The sequence below is a fragment of the Manacus vitellinus genome, unplaced genomic scaffold (genome assembly GCF_001715985.3).
Source record: "Manacus vitellinus isolate BGI_N305 unplaced genomic scaffold, ASM171598v3 scaffold_37_pilon, whole genome shotgun sequence".
In the NCBI taxonomy this organism is placed as follows: domain Eukaryota; kingdom Metazoa; phylum Chordata; class Aves; order Passeriformes; family Pipridae; genus Manacus; species Manacus vitellinus.
The window spans coordinates 5,650,782-5,671,028 of NW_021940517.1; the positions used below are offsets into that span (position 1 = coordinate 5,650,782).

The 20,247-nt window shown below is 35.9% G+C and overlaps 1 protein-coding gene across 1 annotated transcript in view; it reads left to right on the plus strand.

Moving 5' to 3' along the window:
- Positions 1-2,334: 2,334 nt before the first annotated feature.
- NUP133 (nucleoporin 133) overlaps positions 2,335-20,247 on the plus strand; it is a 31,902-nt gene continuing 13,989 nt past the window's right edge. The window contains exons 1-17 of the mRNA XM_029961591.1: positions 2,335-2,363; positions 4,072-4,190; positions 4,789-4,892; positions 5,971-6,078; positions 7,421-7,552; positions 8,323-8,493; positions 9,137-9,292; positions 9,388-9,458; positions 10,021-10,168; positions 11,016-11,163; positions 11,821-11,978; positions 13,123-13,214; positions 15,521-15,684; positions 17,085-17,179; positions 17,303-17,527; positions 18,493-18,615; positions 19,556-19,655. Of these exons, the coding sequence (XP_029817451.1) occupies positions 2,335-2,363; positions 4,072-4,190; positions 4,789-4,892; positions 5,971-6,078; positions 7,421-7,552; positions 8,323-8,493; positions 9,137-9,292; positions 9,388-9,458; positions 10,021-10,168; positions 11,016-11,163; positions 11,821-11,978; positions 13,123-13,214; positions 15,521-15,684; positions 17,085-17,179; positions 17,303-17,527; positions 18,493-18,615; positions 19,556-19,655 (2,143 nt within the window). The remainder of the gene's footprint in view (positions 2,364-4,071; positions 4,191-4,788; positions 4,893-5,970; positions 6,079-7,420; positions 7,553-8,322; positions 8,494-9,136; positions 9,293-9,387; positions 9,459-10,020; positions 10,169-11,015; positions 11,164-11,820; positions 11,979-13,122; positions 13,215-15,520; positions 15,685-17,084; positions 17,180-17,302; positions 17,528-18,492; positions 18,616-19,555; positions 19,656-20,247) is intronic.

Below are 20,247 nucleotides of genomic sequence, written 5' to 3' on the forward strand. Positions count from 1 at the left end.
GTTCTGTCTGACTTCCACTGCACTGTCCTTCCAGTTACCATTTGTTCTGAAATGTGCTTATGTGTTCTGAACTTGATTATCATCCCCCTCTACAGTTACTGTAAAGAATTACATACAAAAACACATTTTAGAGAGTATGAAAGCATGAGTTGGAGGAAAGTTCTTTAAAAAACCAAACCCAACAAAAAAAGACAACCAAACAAAAAACCTGACTTTACATAAAGACAAAGAAAATATATTAGTAAATGAAGTCAGCATAGAAAAATCTAAAATTTGGTATGCATTTTCTTCCCTTCTCTATTTTCCCATTTCTTTAGTTTCACTTACTTTCTAAGAAGACATCCAAAAGATGCCCTTACAAATGTATGTTTTTGTCCTTTTTTAAGGCATATGTCAGTTTTGTATACTTAATTTAATTTTCAGTCATAGAAATCATGAGTTTTGCCTGACTACTTTTTAAAGAACAACTAGTAAACTACCTTCTCAAGGACAACTGTTAAAATAGGAGGATTACATTAATTTAAATAACTGCAGGAGGATACATTTGGCAGTGATTCATTTGGCTTTATGATTCTAATTTAAGAATCTCTTTCAGTATAATCCCTGAAGATGCAAAACCCCACAAGGTGATTTTAAAATCCACCAGTTAAGTCTCTAACCCTTATCAGCATAAACTATTTCTTTGTTGAAAATGAGATTTAAATGTTGAGTTGTATCCTCCCTCCTGAAGATGGAGATATTAACACAGGGCTGGGACAACAGAAAGAAGCCGAGTAATTACCTGATTAAGTGTAGCTATGTGTAGACAGGAGTCAATCAGCAAAAAATGACTGTTCAAGCTACATTGCCTTAAATATTTTAGTGACAACAGATGAAGGGTTTTTAAAATAATTTGAATGTCACTATTCATTGATATTGGGAAGTGTGGATGTCAGCTTGAATTTTATTCAGGTTTTTCCCTGTATGCTTGTTTATGTGTGCAGTTCCTGATTTGGTTTGTTTTTCTCAATGAAGTGACAGAAGCATGATGATTTAGCATCATCTGTATAGGGAAGGCTATACAGAAAGATCCTACATTCATGTAATAGTATAGTGAAGCTCCACTAGATCTTCATATTTTGCTTTTCCCATAAAATCAAAGCAAAAGGAGATGGCTTTAATTAAAAAGGCAAAGCACTTAAATTGACAGGTACCTCATATTTCAGTCGTGCCACATTAACCATCTCAAGTTTATCTGCTCTGCATTTTGGGTTCTGTCATATTGGACCACGTCCCACACAGAAAACCTAACAGACCTGACTCTTTAATCAAAGAACATGTTTTTGGAAAATTATAGGAAATTTTTGAATGTGCTATTTTTGGTTAATTTTATTGTTAACTAATTAGTTTTATTGACACTATACATGCAACTCAACTTCTTCCCCAAGTGGATGGTACCTACCTACCTTCTGAAAGCTCTTTTTCATACAAGCCAATGCCGTTAAGTATTTTCTTTCAGTGAGGAAAATTTAGTTCCCCTTGAATGCTAAAATCTTATTTCTATACCATTGAATAGTTGTAGTGCGTGATTGTTATTTACCACAGATGTGAAACATACCACCTTTGCATGCTCCACCTGGTTAGTGCCAGCTAACCGTGTGAGTTCAGTGAGACACGGCACCTAAACCCAGCCTTGGGAATCCGGGACAGGTATCCCATGGGAGCAGCCCGACGGGTGCTGCGCGATTTCCGTGGCTCCCCGGCAGGGGCCGCGCTCGGCTCCTCCCAGCGCTTCCCGCTCCGCTCGTCCCTCCCGCCCCGCCCCGCGGTGACGCGCTCAGCCGGCGCCGGGCGGGAGTGCGGGTCCGGCGCCACTCCCGCATCCCCAGCCATGTTCCCGTCGGCTCCCGCCTCGCCGCGGACCCCCGGCGGGTCAGCCCGCAGGACCCTGGGCAGCGCCGCCCCTAGCCCTCTGTCCCGGCGGGCGGCAGGAAGAACATGCCCGTCGTGCGGCCGCCGCCGCCCCGGTGCTGTTCTTCTCGCCGCCGGCGCGCGCGGAGGAGCGGCTCCCTCTCGGCACGGTGAGTCCTGCCCCGCCTGGCACACCCTGCCCCGGGGCTGGATGCTCGAGGCACTGGAGGTTGCAACGCTGCTGTTTCGCGAACGCGGGTTTACCATTTTTGGGTTTTGGCTTTTTTGGGGGGAATGTACTCTGAGATAATCTGTATCCGTGATCACCCATAAATCTATTTCCAATAGTGTGTTGTTTGGTCTTTTTTGTTTGCGGTGTCCTTTTGAAAAGTGTGCGTGCTAGGTCATTCGAGTACGCAAGAAGCTCTGTGTGGAGTCGTCACGATGATGTTTTATGTTTTGCCTTTTGTTCCGTATTAGTAACTCAGAAGTTCTGTTTGCTGTTTATCCTAAATAACACTGTACTGTCAAGACACTATCGCTCTGGAAGTTGGTTTCGTTGAAGATACTGCTGAAGATTTTAGACATCAGTATGGATTTATACAATGGAACCTTTCCTCTAGTGTATAAATTAGCCTTTCTTTATTATTTTTGCTTATTACTTTCTTTTATACAAAGTTTGTTCTACAGTAGGACTTTTTTTATTATCTCCCAGCTGGATTTATTTAGAAATCTTTGATCAGGGATATTTTTGAAACGTTTTTGGCAACTTAAGTACTTAGTATTTTCGGGTTTGTATTAAATGAATTTGTTTTTCCAGAAAATTCTGATAAAACTGTTAGGCATGATTTTTTTGTGTAACAAGGAAAATAAAACAAAACCTATGAGAGTTACTAAACTACACTTATTCTTTTTTGCTCACTTTCCTGCTGGAGCAGTAAGACTTTCTTAGTCTATGGTTTCCTGAGTGTTCTCAGATTCTTTGTAGGATATCTGTTATATTCTGTTCTCATGATAACAAATTCTGACGAAACATTTCATAGTTGAATGGTTTCAAGGTTTTTTAAAAGTAGTATTGTACATTAAAACTATAAACATAGGGTACTGCATGTTCAGCATTATAAATTATCTCTTATTAGCTTTTGAATTTGAGAGTGCCTCAAATGTATCCCTGTATGAAACATGTGTGATATATGAAATTAATAGGAACCTCTGCATTTAAAAAGAGGATAAAATAGTCAAAGTTTAGGCATTTCACACCCACCCACCCTACCCTTCCCTTCCTCCCCCCTGCACCCTGCTCCCAGCTTCCTCTCTTCTCTCTTCCATATAAATCAAAACTGAGCAACAACATGAGCCTCAGATCAATTTCAGAGGGATTCAGAAGCTCTTTTCTCAGGAGCATCTATTTGTTGTTGAGATAGACAAGATGACCTGTTTTCAGTTTTTGGAGCTTTTACTTCAGGTCTGTTTAATAATTTTTGCAGACTGGATTTCAGGCTTGTCTTTAGCTGTATATCATCATCTCTTGCCATTTCCCACTGGGAGGCCTGTGACAGCATTTCGCTTGTGAGAAGAAATAAAACGAGGGCGTTTTTCTAAAAGCAGAGAAATTTGCTCATTTAATCATGTTCAAAAGACAAGACAGGCCTATGCTGTTCTGGAGATAAAAGGTGGGGAAAGATGCGAAGTAGCTTTTATAAATTATGTTATGAAACAGATAAGAATTGCACTCTCCACACTAAAATAAAGGCAGTAGAAGTGCAGTCTGATCCAGGCTGCCATGAGTGTTTAAAGTATTGCACAGTGCAACAATTGTTGCCCAGCAGTGTCAGAATTAGGGATGGAAGTAGGCCCTGCAGTCAGAGGATTTCTATTAAGCTTCTCCTGACATTGTGGATAGCTTTATTCTACAGATAACCAGAATGTAGAGAAGTTGAACAGTGATTCTGTTGTTGGTTTGCTTGCATATTCAGTGTCAATTCTTTAAAAATAAAGAATTTGATGGCAGCTAGCAACTTGTAAGGAGGCCACCAAATTACTGCTTTAGGTGGTGCTCTCACAGGGAGCATGTTTATTTTACATAAATCTATTTCTAAACAGATACTAATGAAGTAAATGTCTGCTGAAGCTGATGAAGAAACAATAAAAAGCTAACTGTGACTTTTTGTTTTGTTGTAGAGCAACTCCTACCAGAGTTATCCAGCTTCCTACAGCAACTGAGACTATTAATTACGATGTTCAGGCTTTTGGATCCTCTCTGCCTGTTAAGGTTATGGAAGCCCTGAAGAAGGCTGATGGTAAGAATTTATTTTATCTTCTGGTTTTTTTAGGAAAATTGATAGGTGAGGGAAGTGTTAACATGCCGTCGATGCCATTTAAATCCTGACTTTACAGTGGAAAGTGAAATGTCTGTACCTTGCTTTGAATCCGTGTTGGTTAAGTAACAATAGTTGTAATAGCACCTATGTGGGTGTGAATGCATGGAAATATCTTTCAGGTGCTGTCTGAACCAGTATACTGTAAAATGCAAGGTTGTAAAGAAAGCTAATAGAAGGGTTTTAGGTAGATAGGAGGAACCAAATATATATCTTAAAAATCATCTTAAAAATTGCTGAGTGATTTACAAAGCTATTATAATCTGCTCTAAATTGATGGAAATAGCTTCTAGCATTGTCTTACTTTTCAATCTCAAAAGTTGAGTGTTTGTCAAATGGATTTTTAAACTACATGTAGTAATTTGATATCTTAATCAAATAGATGGAAATTCTTATATGGAAACTAATTTAATATAAAATATTTCTTATTTTACAATGAGAAAGAAATTTTACTGCTTTAAAGATTGCTCTGCAGTGTTTTAAAAGTCTGAATGTTTTAAAAAATTACTTTTTTGTGTAGCTGATGACCAACTGAGTGTTCAGGTGGATGAAAGTGGATGGGCCTGGCTAGTCCATAAAGAGAGGCTGATTATTTGGAAGATTGGTCAGTCTGCAGTAGCTAAGGTAACTGAAAGGTGAAAATGGAAGTCTGTATTTTGTTCTAGATGAACAAGTTATGCAGTTGTGAGGTTTTGGTTTTTTTTTTAAACAAGATTTCTTTTATAAACTGGAGTTTGTCTGGTTTCCCCCAGAAGCAGCGGGGTTGGTATGAAGTCATGCTAACAGTAACTGAAATTCAAGCTCTTCAGTTTTAATTGTCACCTTGACACTAAGGTTAATTCTTTGTATTTTAGTAGTGTGGCTCTTTTGTCACATTGTCTTGATAAATCTTATTTTGATAGTTAAAAACTAGTTATATGTTACAGATTGGTTTACATTATTCTGGGTATGATTTTCAACTTGTCAAAAAAACCAAAAAAGGTTAGTTTCAGAGGTGCTGCACATATGTTTCATCTAGATTTCTGAGGTCAAGAATTTTTTTTCCCCCTCTGGATAATGTTTCTTTCAGCAACATTTCAGTGAATAGCAGTTATAGTCAGAGAAAATCTGTAGCTACAAAATTAGTATCTTTCATTTAGTGCAATATAATTTAATTATACGGGTCCTGCACTTACAGTGGAGTGTCAAGTATATGCATTCTAGTACTAGTAGAGATTTTTCAAGGGATTAGAACTTTTCTGGTTGTTTAACTTCAAGAGGGCCTAGGGGAGGAAGGAGTGTTTCCCCTCTCTATTCTGTTAGTACCTAGTAAGCTTTCTCAAGTGCTTCTAGTTTAATTTTTAATTTTAATTTTTTGCTGCCTTGTTAGAATATTGTATTAAGGAATACAATAATAAGGAATACTGTATATATATATACACACTATATGCATATATATAAGGAATACTATAATAAGGAACCTAAATAACTAAAGAAAACCAGTTATATTTGAAAATATACAAATACAAGTAGATGTTTTTTAGCTTTTGTGACAACCTTGCTGAAAATGTCGTGTGACGTTCTTTTGGTTCCCTTACGCAGTATCTGGGCTAGTTGAAATTTAATTTTCTGGAGAGTAAAAAAGTCTAATGGCTTTGTGACAGAGGAACAAATTCTTGCAGTCTCATATTTATTATGACATCTCTTTCTTTCTTTCTTCCAGTTATCTCTGTGCAAGGAGCTGCAGCTGCCACCCAGTGACTTCCCATGGAGTTCTAGTTTAGCAGCTATATCTTGTCTCAATTCCTCGGGTGAAGCACCTTCCCTGCAGGTGACCAAATTTTAAATTTTAGTTGTTTAAAAGCACCTTTAGAATAACTTTGAATATATACTTTTTTAGCAAATACTTATTTGAAAACATTTGGTGGTATGCTATCTATTCAAAAGGTCAGGTTTGATAGTTGGCAGTAAATATTTTTGAAGTAAAGAAAATTCTGTTAGTCCTTTCAAATTACACCATTTACATTTTATAGGATCGAATTAAATAGTAGTTTTTGTAAGGATTACTTGACATGCTTTCATAACAAACAAAATTACTGAAGACTAAGAGGTATTGTGGGAACAAACACAGGGGCAATCAAGTATGCTCTCTAAGCAAGCGCAGTTTAAATGCATGCTGGCTGAAAATATTGTTCAGCAGTGGATTAATTCTGAGTACACATAGATGAGAGACAAACACCAAAAGAAATTTATAAGGAAGTAATACACCTAAACCAAGATTTTTTTTTTTTTCAAATTTAATTCTACAGCTTATGAGGTAGACATGGATACTATGATTTTAGAGAGTGAAATATAAATGTTAGTGTAGAAAATATTTCACTAAAATGAAAAATATTAAATAATGGGCAGGAATCACAAAGGACAGTGCACTCTGTGGTGTTTTTTTAAATTATTAGGTTTATTAGCCAACTACTTTCCTTTATGAAGGCCAGTGTCTGGTCAAAACTCAGTTAGAAAACTCTGAGGAGCTCAATAACAACTCCCAGCTACAGTTCTTCTATTGTTCTGTGATTTTTATTTTTTTTTTTTTTTTAAACAGTAGATTAGGTAAAATGCTTTTTGTCCAAATCTCTACCTGAACAGTCTCTGGCTTCATGCTTTGAATTTTGCACCTGGGTGAATTCCTGAGTTAGAAGCCTTAATGTTGGCACTCTATAGGCTTATGTCTTTATGAAGAGAAAAGCCACCATGTGATTTGATATTTCACTTCATGACACTAGAACAGTTTCTTTGTTAAATTACAGTCTGCATTTTAAGTCTCCTATAGTAGCTTGTAACTCTTGGCATCTGAAATTCCTCACAGGCTGTCTTCTGCCTTGCATCTGTAAGTTTTGCTTGCATTTCAGTAGCAGACCTTGAATCAGAAAAAAGAACCAGTAGAAAATACTCTTATTAGCAAAATAAGCGAGTATAACATTCCCCGCATGAATTAAGTTATACTGCATAATCTTTTTGTGATTCAGTTCCAGATTTGTCAGTGTGCATCCATTTGTATTTACTCCTTTTTTGTTTGTCACCCACAGTCTTGATACGTCATATAACATATTTTAGTTAAAGCTGCAATCTGATTATTATTGTCTTGCATGTTCTGTTAATTTTTTTTTCACTTCCAGTCTCTGGCAATAATGGTTGCTACCAGCGAAGGTTCTGTGCGCTACTGGCCCAATCTTGCACATGAAGGTTCCTATACAGACACTTTTACAGACTTTGGAGGCTCTTTGTGCAGTTTCCTGACAGCAGTAAAGGTAATAATAAACAGTATGATTTATATTAAAATACTTGGTTTATTCCTAATCTAAAAACAGAAGAGCATGCTCCATGTTACCAGTCCTAAATCTGCAATATATGTTGCAGACTTTTTTTCATTGTTTTTCATTGCTAGATTCCAAGTATTATGTGAGATATTGGTTCTCATTTTTAACTGAAATTGAGTTTCATGGATAAAAATATCATACAAAGCTAAGAAAATGAGTCTCTGCCAGTGCTAAGTACTAGTCAGATGTTTGTCTTTTTCTTGACATAAATGGATGGAAGTCTTGCTATGCAGTTCACTTACATTAGTGTCCTCTAGGATAAGATGCTACTGAATAAAAAGAAAAGGTTACGGTGTGTTTAGTAATGCTTTGAGTTTTAAATGAACACGTGAAAGTTCAGTGTTATTTAATAATAATTAATCATGGGAATGTTAAATGTAGCAATGCCTGTGAGAAAGTGATTAAGTATATTTTATTTTAATATTTTTTTAAAAAATACATTTTAAAATTTAAAAAGTATACTGTAAACTGTGTGCTGCACTGATTCAAACATAGAGAATAATGAGGAAAATTAAACAGCCTTTTATGTGATAAATGCTTCTTTTTCTTTGTTAGCTCTGAAGTACTAAGGATGCCTTGTATCTTGTTCTTGTTTAGTGTTTACCCTTATGAACTGACATAAAGATTATTAACTGAAAATAGAATTTTTTCAGGAATGTGATTTTTATTTTTTTAATGTAGTTGCTTTTTCTTTTTATTAGGGAGGAAGCTTTATTTTATCATCTTCCAGAGGTCAACTAGTCCGATTGATACCTGATAGTTCTGGCAAGATTCAACAGCATGCCCTGCCACATGGTCAGGGTGTGTTTTCTGGAATTGGTAGAAAGGTTTCTTCTCTTCTGGGTATATTGTCTCCTGGAAATGATGCTCTGGTAAGCTTGAAAAACATTCATCTGTTTTAATTTCTCTCTGTAATTTCTAGCTTCAGTGTTTAAGAAAGGAAAAAGAAAAGATTTTGTAAGGGTGTATGATGACCAAAAAAGGTAAGACTCAGCTCATTTATGTTGCTTATATTTCTTTGGAATTTGAAAGACAGAAACCAAATAAATCTATATGCTTTGTAAAGGTGATTGCTGACTTGCTCTTTAAGTCTGAATTAAAGGAGACTTTGAAATAATAATACTTCTTGGGTATATACTTGGGGTATATGCCATGATTCTGAGTCCTGCCCTTTTTAGTGGTAGCTTCATTACAACTTGAAGAAACTAACAATAATCTGTAATTCTACTTTTCTGATTTAGACTTGCCAAGGGTTGATTGTCGCGTTGTTTTGTCAATGAACTCCTCAGAAGCTGGCAGAAAATAGGAGAAATGTACTTACTATAGATGTTGTTATATCTATAAAATAAGACTTCTCTTGGAAGTTATCATAATACTCATCTTGGTTGTAGTTTGCGTACATTGGCCAAGGAAGTGATTTTTTTTTTTTTGTGGACCGAGAGTGGTTTAGATTATTGTATCCAAATATTAAGGCTTTGCTTTAACCTTTTAGCTTTGTTATTTTTTAAAATACAGATTTCCAGTGTTCTTTGGGATAGAGAGAGATCAAGCTTTTATATGCTAACAAGTTCAAATCTAAACAAATGGGAGATTGATGATTCATCAGAACGTTATATTCTCAGCTGGGATATCAGCAGGATCTTGAAAGAACATATTACAGATGCAATTTGGGTAAGAGCCAGCTCACCTGGAAGGGATTTGTGTGGCTTTTTAATTAATTAAACCTGTTTACATATCATTAAAAGACAGATGTATTGGTTTTTTAGGGATCTGAGAGTAACTATGAAGATATCAAAGGAGGAGTAAATATACAATACATGGATTTGCAACAGAATCGGTAAGGAAGCACACTTGTATCTGGTAAGACCTACATTAATGAGATGAATCTGTTTTCTTGCAAAAATTTCATGTAAGTAATTGCAATTTAATTTTACTGGAGTGGCACTGTTCATAAAATAAGCCAGCTAGGTTTTTATCCTATACTTCATGCCATCATTATCTTTTTAGCATTACAGATTCTTTACCTGATAGTAATCCCATTCCTCTTTTTAGTGTCATTTTATCAGGTTTGGGTATTTGTTTTGTCTTGATATTACAAAGTTAACAAATAAGCAACTGTAACTTGTTCCAGCAAATGCAGAGAATTCAGTCTCTATTGTATTTAATTTATTCACATAAAATTACCACTGCCTTGCTTCAGTTTTTTACTGCAATATGAACACTGTTAATTAATAGCTTGGAAGAACAAATAGTATAATTTTTCTTTCTAAAAAACCTACAAGACTGGAAAATATTTAGTTTAGATTGTACTTAGATATCTTTTTTTCGAGTGGTAGAGTCTTAGCAAGTAAAATATGTAGTAATAATCTCTCAGTGCTGTTATATCTGTTGTTGAATAGTGATGGGCTGGTCATACTTGCTGCAGCATGGCATCCTGGAGATCATCCATGTCTTGTCTACTACACTCTGATAACAGTAGAAGATAAAGGCTACCAGATGTCTGATGATGTCGTCGTGGAAGTCACACAGTATAATCCATCTTTTCAGGTAAGCTAATGAAGGCTCTGATACTGAGCTAAGAAAGCACAGTGTTTCAGAGTATTCCTGTACATAAATTATCTGACAGATTTTTGTCTAAAGGAAAATAAATGTCTCTTGGAAGTATGTGTTCTTAATACTCTGAGGAAAATGTGTACCAGCATCTCTTTAAGTTTAATACTAACTGTATGTCAAGTTTAAGCTTTGCATCTTAAAGTATAAGATTAAAAAGTCTAAATATCTGACTCCTACTAATTTATCCTAATTTTTGTCCTGTCTGTGAAAGTTTCTATAGACTAATTCTGTGGTATGTTCTTGCAATCCATTTAGAACAGATCTCAGACTCTGTTGAGACTCTTGTCTCAGGACAAGGGATTAAGAGACCTGTGTTTTGGTCCATGCTAGGCAGCTGGCTTGCTGGGAGGGGAGGGCATGTTGCTTGTCTGTAGAGTACATTGGTTGTGCTGTGTCTTCTGGAAGCATAAACTTGGGCATTACCTTTCTTTGGTAAACGTCTTCCACTCTTCCCCCTCTCCCAGCTGCTTGTAATGGTATCTTAAAACTCTTTAAGATGGAAGGAGAATGTGAAAACTGTAGAATAATTGATCTGTTTAGTTATCTCTCTGTGTGAAATTAGCAAGAATATACTATATGGAAGGAAAAAACCCCTCAGGATCTAAAGTTTTAGGGGAAAAAAGGTGATTTTGTTAGGGGGTTTAAGTTGTAAGTTGCATCAATATCTCATTGTTAAAAATTAAAACAAATTCAGGCAACTTGGATCAGCATTTAAAATTTTAGATGTTTGTTTTAAGATATTGATTATATATGTGATATTGTTCATATTTAACACTTTCAGTCAGAAGATGAAGTGTTATGCTGTCTGGTAGTCCCAGATTACTTCAGCCATGCTGCTTACCTTTATAAGGAAGACGAAGTGTTTGCTTGTTCCACTGGAACTGGAAGAATTTCTTTACCACAGGAGAAAATCATATTTGGCATACAAGGTAACTTGCTAGGGAGGGGAATCACATTTTGTTGATACCTTCCAACTGAATATTTTTCCAGTATTTGTATTTCTCAGAGAGCAATATTGTATTTATGGTCTTTATTAAGTGTTTCAAGTTGGGAATTTCCCTTGAATGTATGGAGAAAGTGCTGATGTGACATCCAGTATTGTTACTCTACGTGTTTCAAATGAAAACGAAGGTAGATCCCCATTCTTGGTATATTAAAGGATGAGAAGGTTGTTTATGGGACTTTTACTTCCCACCCCCCCCCAATATTCACTGTGAGGGGTTTATTTTTTTCCTTGAAGTTAACTTTGTGTAGAGGCTCAGCCTAAAATTCATACTAGGTGTCTGTATCAGATGTCTCTAAGTGTGTCATCCTTGACCTTCAAAGGTGTTTTCGAGTAGGACAGGCACATCAGTCCCTACATAGAATTTGAATTTTTTTTTTAATTTTTTTTTTTTAACATTTGCAGTATCTGGAAGTCATATTCAGTAGCAAATAGTTCCACAATTTCTATGTCAGGTGCAATTGTCAGTTACTGTTCATTGATGACATAAGTTAATAATTGCATATGAAACTTTTTTACATGTTTTTTCTTAATTAAAGTGTTGTTTATATGCTTGCTTTTCTTTTTCCTCTTCTCATCTTAGGAGATAGCATTTTAGGAGCAGGTTCTTGTAATAGCCTCCCCATCTTCTTTGCCAAAAAAAGTGGACTTCTTGCTATCTTATCTAGAGAAAACATTTCTGTGCTTCCTGAAGACCTTGAAGATGCCCTGTCCTCTTCTATTGCTGGACCAAGAAGTGAGGTAAAGGTTATTTACTTGACTGGTTGAAAACAGCCTAGAAATAAAATGTTTTTCTGTCACCTTTTAATTTTCACTGTGGAAATCCTGACTTGTTTGAGTTTCAAAGGTTTTTTTTAAAATAGAAACTCAAACACTTGTAATGAAGGCAGTTTCAAAACCCAAGAATTTTTACATCATCTGCCAGCTTGGGTAACTTTTTTGTTTTCCTTTGTTTTGAAGTTGAAACTTCTATGAAATTTATATTTTTTTCACATAGGTGTATTACCATCTGTCTCTAAACCTGAGAGAACACTAATGCAGAGACTCAGACGATGTTCTTCCTTTTTGATCAGAATGGCTTCTTCAGTCTTTTTTGTCTGTTCCTTTGTGTATATGAGAGACTTTTTTCTTATCATGCTTGGGAGGCTAAGCTGAGAAGGGCTATGTAGTGACTAAATATTGTTTATTCCCTGTTTTATATACATATTAACATAATCTTATTAAAAAGTTATGACAGTTTTTATTGGTGTTTTGTGCAATATGCATTTATTAAGCTCTTGCTTACAACAAATTAAAATGTATGTGGAATTTTTTGCCAAGTTGTCCCTGGAGTGAGAGGGGAAAACAGAGAAGTTATTACAGTACAAATTAGAGAATATTTGTATGGGGTAATAGCGAGCTTCAATCCTTAGTCCAGTTAAATTATATTTAAAATCATACTAGTTATTATTAACTAGCATTTTATTGGAAGACTTTTGTGTGATTGCTCAGTTGGAACTGTATTTCTTTTAATGAACTAATCTCTAGTTAGGTTTGTCTGCACTTAGACTGTTATTGTGGATGACAGTACCTTTTAAATTCTGTCAGAAATGGTGGGTTTGAATGTCAAAATAATTATCATAAAAAAATCTGACTGGTGGAATACATTGGTGAAAGTTTCTTTGCAATTGGTGAGAATGTTGGTCAAACCTCTGTGTGACTTTCATTGTAATGTATCTTGGAGGCTTATATTTGACTTAAACACAATTGCTTCCAGGTGGAAGCAGTTTCATTTATTTATTTATTTATTTGAATCTGTGTTGTTACTACTTAGAAAAATTGTTTTCATTTCATAATGAAAATTAATATTTGTCTTTCAGCTGAAGTTTTTACTTTGTATTTTCAGAGTCCTGCATTTGACAGCACCAGTAGGCTAGAAGTTATAGCTCAAGAAGATAAGACTAAATTACTGAAAGCTGCTTTTCTACAGTACTGCAGGTAGAAATTGCACTTGGCCTTTGAGATTTTTTTTTTTTGCTATTTTTGAAGGTGCTCTGATACTTTAGTAGATTGTCTTGGTAAAGAAAATCTTGTGCTAATTTAAATATAGCTGTTTTAATGACACACATCTTCATTAGGAAAATGTTAAATACATCTTGTGGTCTAGTGAAGAAGTGATACGTGCTAGAAAGGAGCAGACTTCTCTAATTGCAATGACTTTTCACTTATTCTGTGTAAATTCTATTGGTACATTAATGCCAGTGAAACAACTTTCAACTTTGCATTTTGAGTTCTTTATTCTTTAGTAAGTGGTGTTTTCTTGTTAAAAAAACTTTCCTTTTCATCTTCATTTTTTATTCGTGTAACTGTTTTCAGTAATACTTTTGAAGTTGCTTATTTACTTATTTATGTGGCCATGAAGATTTAAGCATGGCAGACTTTGTGCAGGATAATATCTTCTTTAGATTGAATGATATGAGGAGTGGAAGGAAATACACTGTTTGTCGAACTATCCTGATTAAAGCAATTAGACTGTGGGGAGGCATGCAATGCCTCTGAAAGGTTTGATGTTGGGGTGAGTCATGTGAACAGAGGAGGAAAAGGAGAGAGAAGAAGATAAAGAGATCTGTAAACTTAGATTAATTATATTTAGAGGGAATTTTTTCAATATATGCTTATTAAAAAAGCCAAAACAAACAACCCACAAACCGTCTTAGGACTAATCTCCTTAAAGAGTCTTAAAACTTGGAAAGAACAGATTAAAGATAACAGGAGGTAGGAGTGCTTTTGAAATAAAGGTAATGTGAAGAAAGAGATAATGAAGGGGATTAGGCACATAGAACAGAGGATACCAATGCAAGATCTGAAAGCAGGCACAGAATTTAGACTAAATCTATGTGTATTGAGAAGTGTCATTAAAAGTGCTGCTGAAGATGGCTGTTGATGACTGGAGTAGCTAAGGCCTGAGAGCCTTTCAAACATAAAGGTTGATGTCATTGAGGATGTGAACAAGGGGGTTGGAAACAGAAGAAATTGGGAGGTAGTAAGGAAAACAGTGTGATACAGTATGAAAGTTTAACGTTATTTTGACTAAAGTCTGGATTAGAATTATAAAACTAGAAGAAAATAATAATTTTATGTGTTTAGTATTTATTCTGATTTTTTTCCAAAAAAACCAGTATGGTAAAATGAGTGGAGCAATCTCCTACAGAAAAGATGTAGCAATGGCCTGTCCAGATGGCCAGTGAGTTGCTGCAGAGCAAATAATGGAAGGTTGTGCAGTCAGTGGAAACGTTAAGTCCACCAGCTGTGTGGTGAGCACAGGCAGCTTTACAGACCTAGTGATCTTTATAGGGGATGGGAAGTTCTGTGGAAAGAGCGAGTTGACCTTTTTGATGACACATCATGGTTTGAAGGAGGTAATAAAGTACCATATAATTTCCTTTGAAACACATGTCCTGTAGGGTAGTAAAGAAGAGACTTTCTTCTTTAGTAGAAGATTCAGTATATTCCAGTTTTTAATAGTATTCTTTGCTTTAGTTTACCTTTGTGTGATTTCTGGATGCACTGCTGTTTTTTGGTTTTTTTATTTCAAGACACCTTGGTCATGTAAGTGTTTAAACTGAAAGTTTCCTGAAAAATATAAGTATTGCCAATATTGGAATCACAATATCCCTTCTCAGTCAGAACACTTCAATTTGTTAGTCACAAAATCAAATCTGTGGGGTTTCTTGTGTATATTGCTTACTTCTTACATTCTTCAGTACAACTTCAAATCTAGGAGGTTTAAGATTTGGATGCTTCTTGCTCTTTTACTTATTGACGTGAATAAAACAGGATTATTTGAAATTATAGAAAATAAAAATAACGCATTATATTTGCTGAAGCATTTTTACAAGCTGCACTCTATTGCCATTAGTGGGAGGGATTATGTGTCCTCTTGAGAGAATTTTAAAGCAAGCAGTAGAAATTTCATGACTTCGCTACCGGAGACATCCAGACTTACCTCTGTATGGCGAGTCTTTTCTCTTAAATAGTAATAATGGGAACAGTAGAATAAAATGTGACTCGAAACACTTCCTGGCTTGTGCTTTTTTGTTTTATAGGTCATGTAGTCTACTTGCTTTAAAAGAATTCTAATACCTTTTATCTGTAGACTCAGAATGAGTGCAAAAAATGCTTGATGTTTATAATCTAAAGCACTTCACAAAAAACCTATTAGAAAATACTAACTGAGGGGCTCTTTCTACTATAATCCTGTCTAATGATTTTATTTCACATACTTTGTGTTTCATTTATTTCAGGAAAGATATAGTCAATGCACAAAGCATGGTAGTTGAGGTCTTTCCAAGTAATGCGGATCTGGAATCTGATACTGAACTGGATAGGGCAGTGACTCAGATCAGTGTGGACTTAATGGATGACTACCCTGCCTCTGATCCAAGATGGGCTGAATCTGTACCTGAAGGTAACTGCAGTGTGTTGTTCTGGAGGTTTTCCTTTTTCTTTTTCTTTTTTTTTCTGAAATAACATCTCCAGTGTTGCAGATAAAATTATAATTGAAACTTTGCAAAAAAGGCATAGGTGTCCCTTGCCCTCTGCCACCACTAGGTACATTTCCAGAAAGGCTTAAAGATTCATCTTATGAGACTACCAGATAAACTTGCAGTCTAGTGTGGTTAGTTCTTGACTTCATATAGTAAACACAAACAGCAGGGAAAACGTATTTCTGAGAAGGGTACTTTGTGCAGAGAACAAGTGGTCTCACTTTAGTGTTTCCGTGCTTCCTCGTATGGTTTTAAATTATTTTCAAAAAAATAGATGTGTTAAGAGGAAGAGCTTATTTGTTCATTCTTAGCCTTTTGTCAGTGTGACTGCACAGCTTCAGCTCGGCATGGATCCTGGGTAGAGTGAGCTCGTATTGCTCTGGGACAGTGGTATTTATGTCTACCTGGAAGAGGACTAGAGAAATTAATTTAGGAGTATTTGTTGTACATAAAGATTTAAAAGGATTAAAGCAGACATGCTTTTATCAAGAAACTTGTTTGTTCGTGCTTCCTTCTCTCTTAGAAATAGTGTTCATTTGTAAGTGGCCCCAGCACCTCTGGGCAGTTGTTGCCATTTACAGAGCAGAGGCTTAGTTTGAAAATTCATGTAAATAGTTACAGTTGGATGATGCTTCCTGCTGTTGTTTCTGCCTTGCAGCCGGTTAGAATTTGTCAGGCATCATATCCTTGGTATTTTCTGAATCAACTTTATTTTAAATTTGGCAGCCTATCTGTGTTTATTCCTGGCTAAAGCCAGAAGTGAAAATTGATGGCTTCTTGGAAACAGTCTTGCTAATTTTGCTCATAGTGATAGTTCTTCCAAGTTTTTTATCTTGATATTCCAAGCACACTTAGAATATACAAAAATTCTGGATGCAAGGTCAATTAGATCTGAATGCCTATTAACACTTTAGTTTCTAGTAGCTGTGGTCTAGGGCATAGTAAATTTAGCAATAGCTACTCCACAATGAAGATAAAAATTTGAATCTGAATCTTACTAAATCTAGAGTAAGCTGATGAGGTTCTATTTTAGCAGCATAATTAATTGAGTACTTAAGAATAGTACTGATCTAAAGATACTTTATTTCTTCTAAAAGCTTTACTTCAGCTATATGTAAATACGTATAGATGTATATATAGATAGAGTTGAAAAAACACAAATAGCATGGTAAGCAGTCTATAAATGTATGTGCTTATACTTAAAAAAGTACCAGTGTGGTAACGCTGTAAAAATTTATAGAAATAACTTTATCTCAGGGGCAAAAAACATAGTTACCCAGAAATTAAGATACCAAGTGCTCTAAGATTTTTCTCTTTTTAGAAGCAGCTGGTTTCAGCAACACATCTCTCATTCTCCTTCATCAACTAGAGGATAAGACAAAAGCACATTCCTTTTTCATTGAGTTTCTTCATCAGGTAATTTCTACTGTTCTTTTGGTATCAGCACACAGAGATTATTTCTTTGTCTTAAAGTAGTTCATCTAGAACGCTGTTTGAAGTGCATGTGGTGTTTTGTTGTTTGGTTTTTTTTAATGAAAGGTTGGTGTATTTGAACGTCTGGGCAGTTTTCCAGTGCGAGGGATGCCAATGGCAACTCGGCTTCTGCTCTGTGAGCACGCAGAGAAACTGGCAGCAGCTATTGTTCTCAAGAATCACCACTCCAGGCTGCCTGATCTAGTGAATGCTGCTATACTGATTGCATTAAACAAAAGGGAGTGTGATGTTCCACCGAGTCTTACCCCTGCTGATGTGTTCTTTAGAGAGGTAAGAAACCTGTCATTTCTGAATTATTGTATAGTACTGCATGTAGTAAATGCAGCAGTGCTTTAATGTATACTTTGAAACTTTTCTCTGTAAAAATCAATTCAGTTTTACACAATTACCCTTTAAATTGGAACGGTGTGGTAGTACTTCCCTTACTTTAGTGCATGTACTTTATTTTGTCTGCAGCTGAAACATAAATTCTGACAAATTTCATATAGCAGAAGTAAAGTTGTTTTAATTTCCAGCTACCCAACATGGATAAGTAAGGAAAAAGACAAGTGAAATTCTCTGCCACATAAGGAGATGTATGCCAAGTTATAATTTTTAAGGAGTGGACTGAAGAGTATGAAGCTTTCCAGATAGAGCTGCTTTCATGAGCTGTCCTTTGATGGAATTGTATCAATTTAGTCTCTCATAATTTTTGTCCTCTCTAACATTAGTCAAGCTAAGCTAGCTCTCAGTTCCAATCGAGCACTCTGTCTTTATATCTTTTTTCCTTCTTGAGAAGAACTATGACAAAACATTTATTCTTAGGAGGTTTTTTCCTGTTGAGGACAGTAGTTGCTAATGGAGAAAAATAAATATGAAAGGAAATAGAAATAATAGTTTAATGCTATCAAGTATACTTTATCTAACAGAGATTCTGCTGCCAAATATTTCAGAAGATGATGGAGGGATATGTTTAATGAAAGTCTGTGGAGTTGCCTTCAAAAATGAGGATTTTTTTTTTCCTTCCAGATTTAAGTCCAGAAGGAAGGCATTTTTTGTAGTCTTAAGTATTGTATGAGACATAAGCTGGTGATTTCATTATCCATTAGAGTAGTTATACTTTATAATATTTTTAGCTATTTATGTGGTTTCTACTAATATGTTTGTTTTTCAATACAGCTCTTAACTTGGCTTTCAGATATCAGCTGATAATGGACATGTTTGTGTTCAGTGCAATTTTTCCTTCTGTCTTTAAGGTGTCCCAGATAGATTCCATCTTTGAATGCTTATTAGAAGAGGAGGAGCAAATCCTGAAAGACATGCCTATGGAATCAATTGAGTGGGCCCAGATAGTTGTAAATGTGAACAACATCATTAAGGTATAGAACTGCATTAACCAATATGCTTGTGGGAGGGGAAGATAAACACTGAGTAACACAGAACAAGCTGAATGCAGCCCATCTAAGTTACTGACATGAGAACAAAAGTGAATGCGCTTTTCACGTATCCAATTATATTAGGAAGTAAAAGATAGCCTTGTGCAGAATTAGCAGCATTCATTTTCCTCCTGAGCTATGGTTAAAGAGAATTTGAGAAGTTGCATCTTTATTGGAAGTTGTGAAATCATGAATATGTAGCAAAAAGTGAAGATCTTGTGCTTGAGCACTGAGGTTTCTTGCCTAGGTGAGGAAGTACAGAAAGTACTCACCTTGAACACTGTGTGCAGTATAAGAAAGATATTAAGCTCTTAGCGTGCAATGGGGGGCAACAAAGATGCTGAAGGACATTGAGGGGAAGCCTTATGAGGAGCAGCTGAGGTCAATTGGTCTGTTCAGCCTGGGGAAGAGGAGACTGAAGGGAGACCACATTGCAGTTACAACTTCCTCGTGAGGGGAAGAGGAGGCGCAGGTACTGATCTCCTCTCTGTGGTGACCAGTGACAGGACCCAAAGGAATGGCCTGAGATTGTGTCAGGGAAGGTTTAGGCTGGATGTTAGAAAAAGGTTCTTCACCCAGTGGGTGGTTGGGCACTGGAAAAGGCTTCTCAGGGAAGTGGTCACAGCACCAAGCCTGACAGAGTTCCAGAAGTGTTTGGATGATACCTTCAGGCACATGGTGTGACTTGGGGATGGTCCTGTGCAGAGCCAGGAGCTGGACTCAATGATCCTTATGGGTCCCTTCCAAATCAGGATATTCTGTGATTCTGTACAAAGAATGGGGATATTAAAAGAACATCTCAGAATTATAAAAGACAACACCTTTTATGGTCTGTGTATATGGAGGTAGATTTTAAAATACTTACATCCTTGCCTTTAAATAGGACATGCTACAAGCTGCCTGTCAGTATCGTCAGTCTAGAGCCTCTTCATATAAAACAGGAGAGCTTCCAGAAAGAGAACCTGAATATATTCCATGGACAGGTGAGAAATTATTATTACAATTTTTTTAATTATCAAAAAAGCTAACTAAAAAGCTGTTTTTGTAAGTTTCAGAACACATGAATTTCAGTCTGAATTTTAAACTTCCTGTTAAAAGCTGCTTCAGGGTTGTCAGTAAGGATAAGAGAAGCTAAAGTTTTAATTTAGGGAATGAAATGGAATGAATCAATGAACACTTATTTTGTCCAGTATTGATGATAACTTTTTAAAACTTGCATTAGAAATTTGACTACAAAACTACAAGTTTGGGAAACAAAACTGATTTTATAATTTTTATAATTATTTTTTTATGCATTGGTTCTGATTGGCAGATCTGTGGGATACATAACATTAAAATAAATCATAAAATGTGATCTGTAACTGTTTTAAAAGGACTGATGGTTCTCCATTTCCCTAAGTGTATTTTGTTTTGATAGTTGAATAACAGGAAAATTATCAGAACAAGTGTTTGCAGAAGAAAGCATTTTCCAGCTGGTGCTTAAGCTTCCTTGTGGCCTGTGTGTCTAAAACACACTTGTTTAGTGCTTCCAGGATAAAAATCTTTTGAATAGCAAGACCCATGCCACTATTCTGG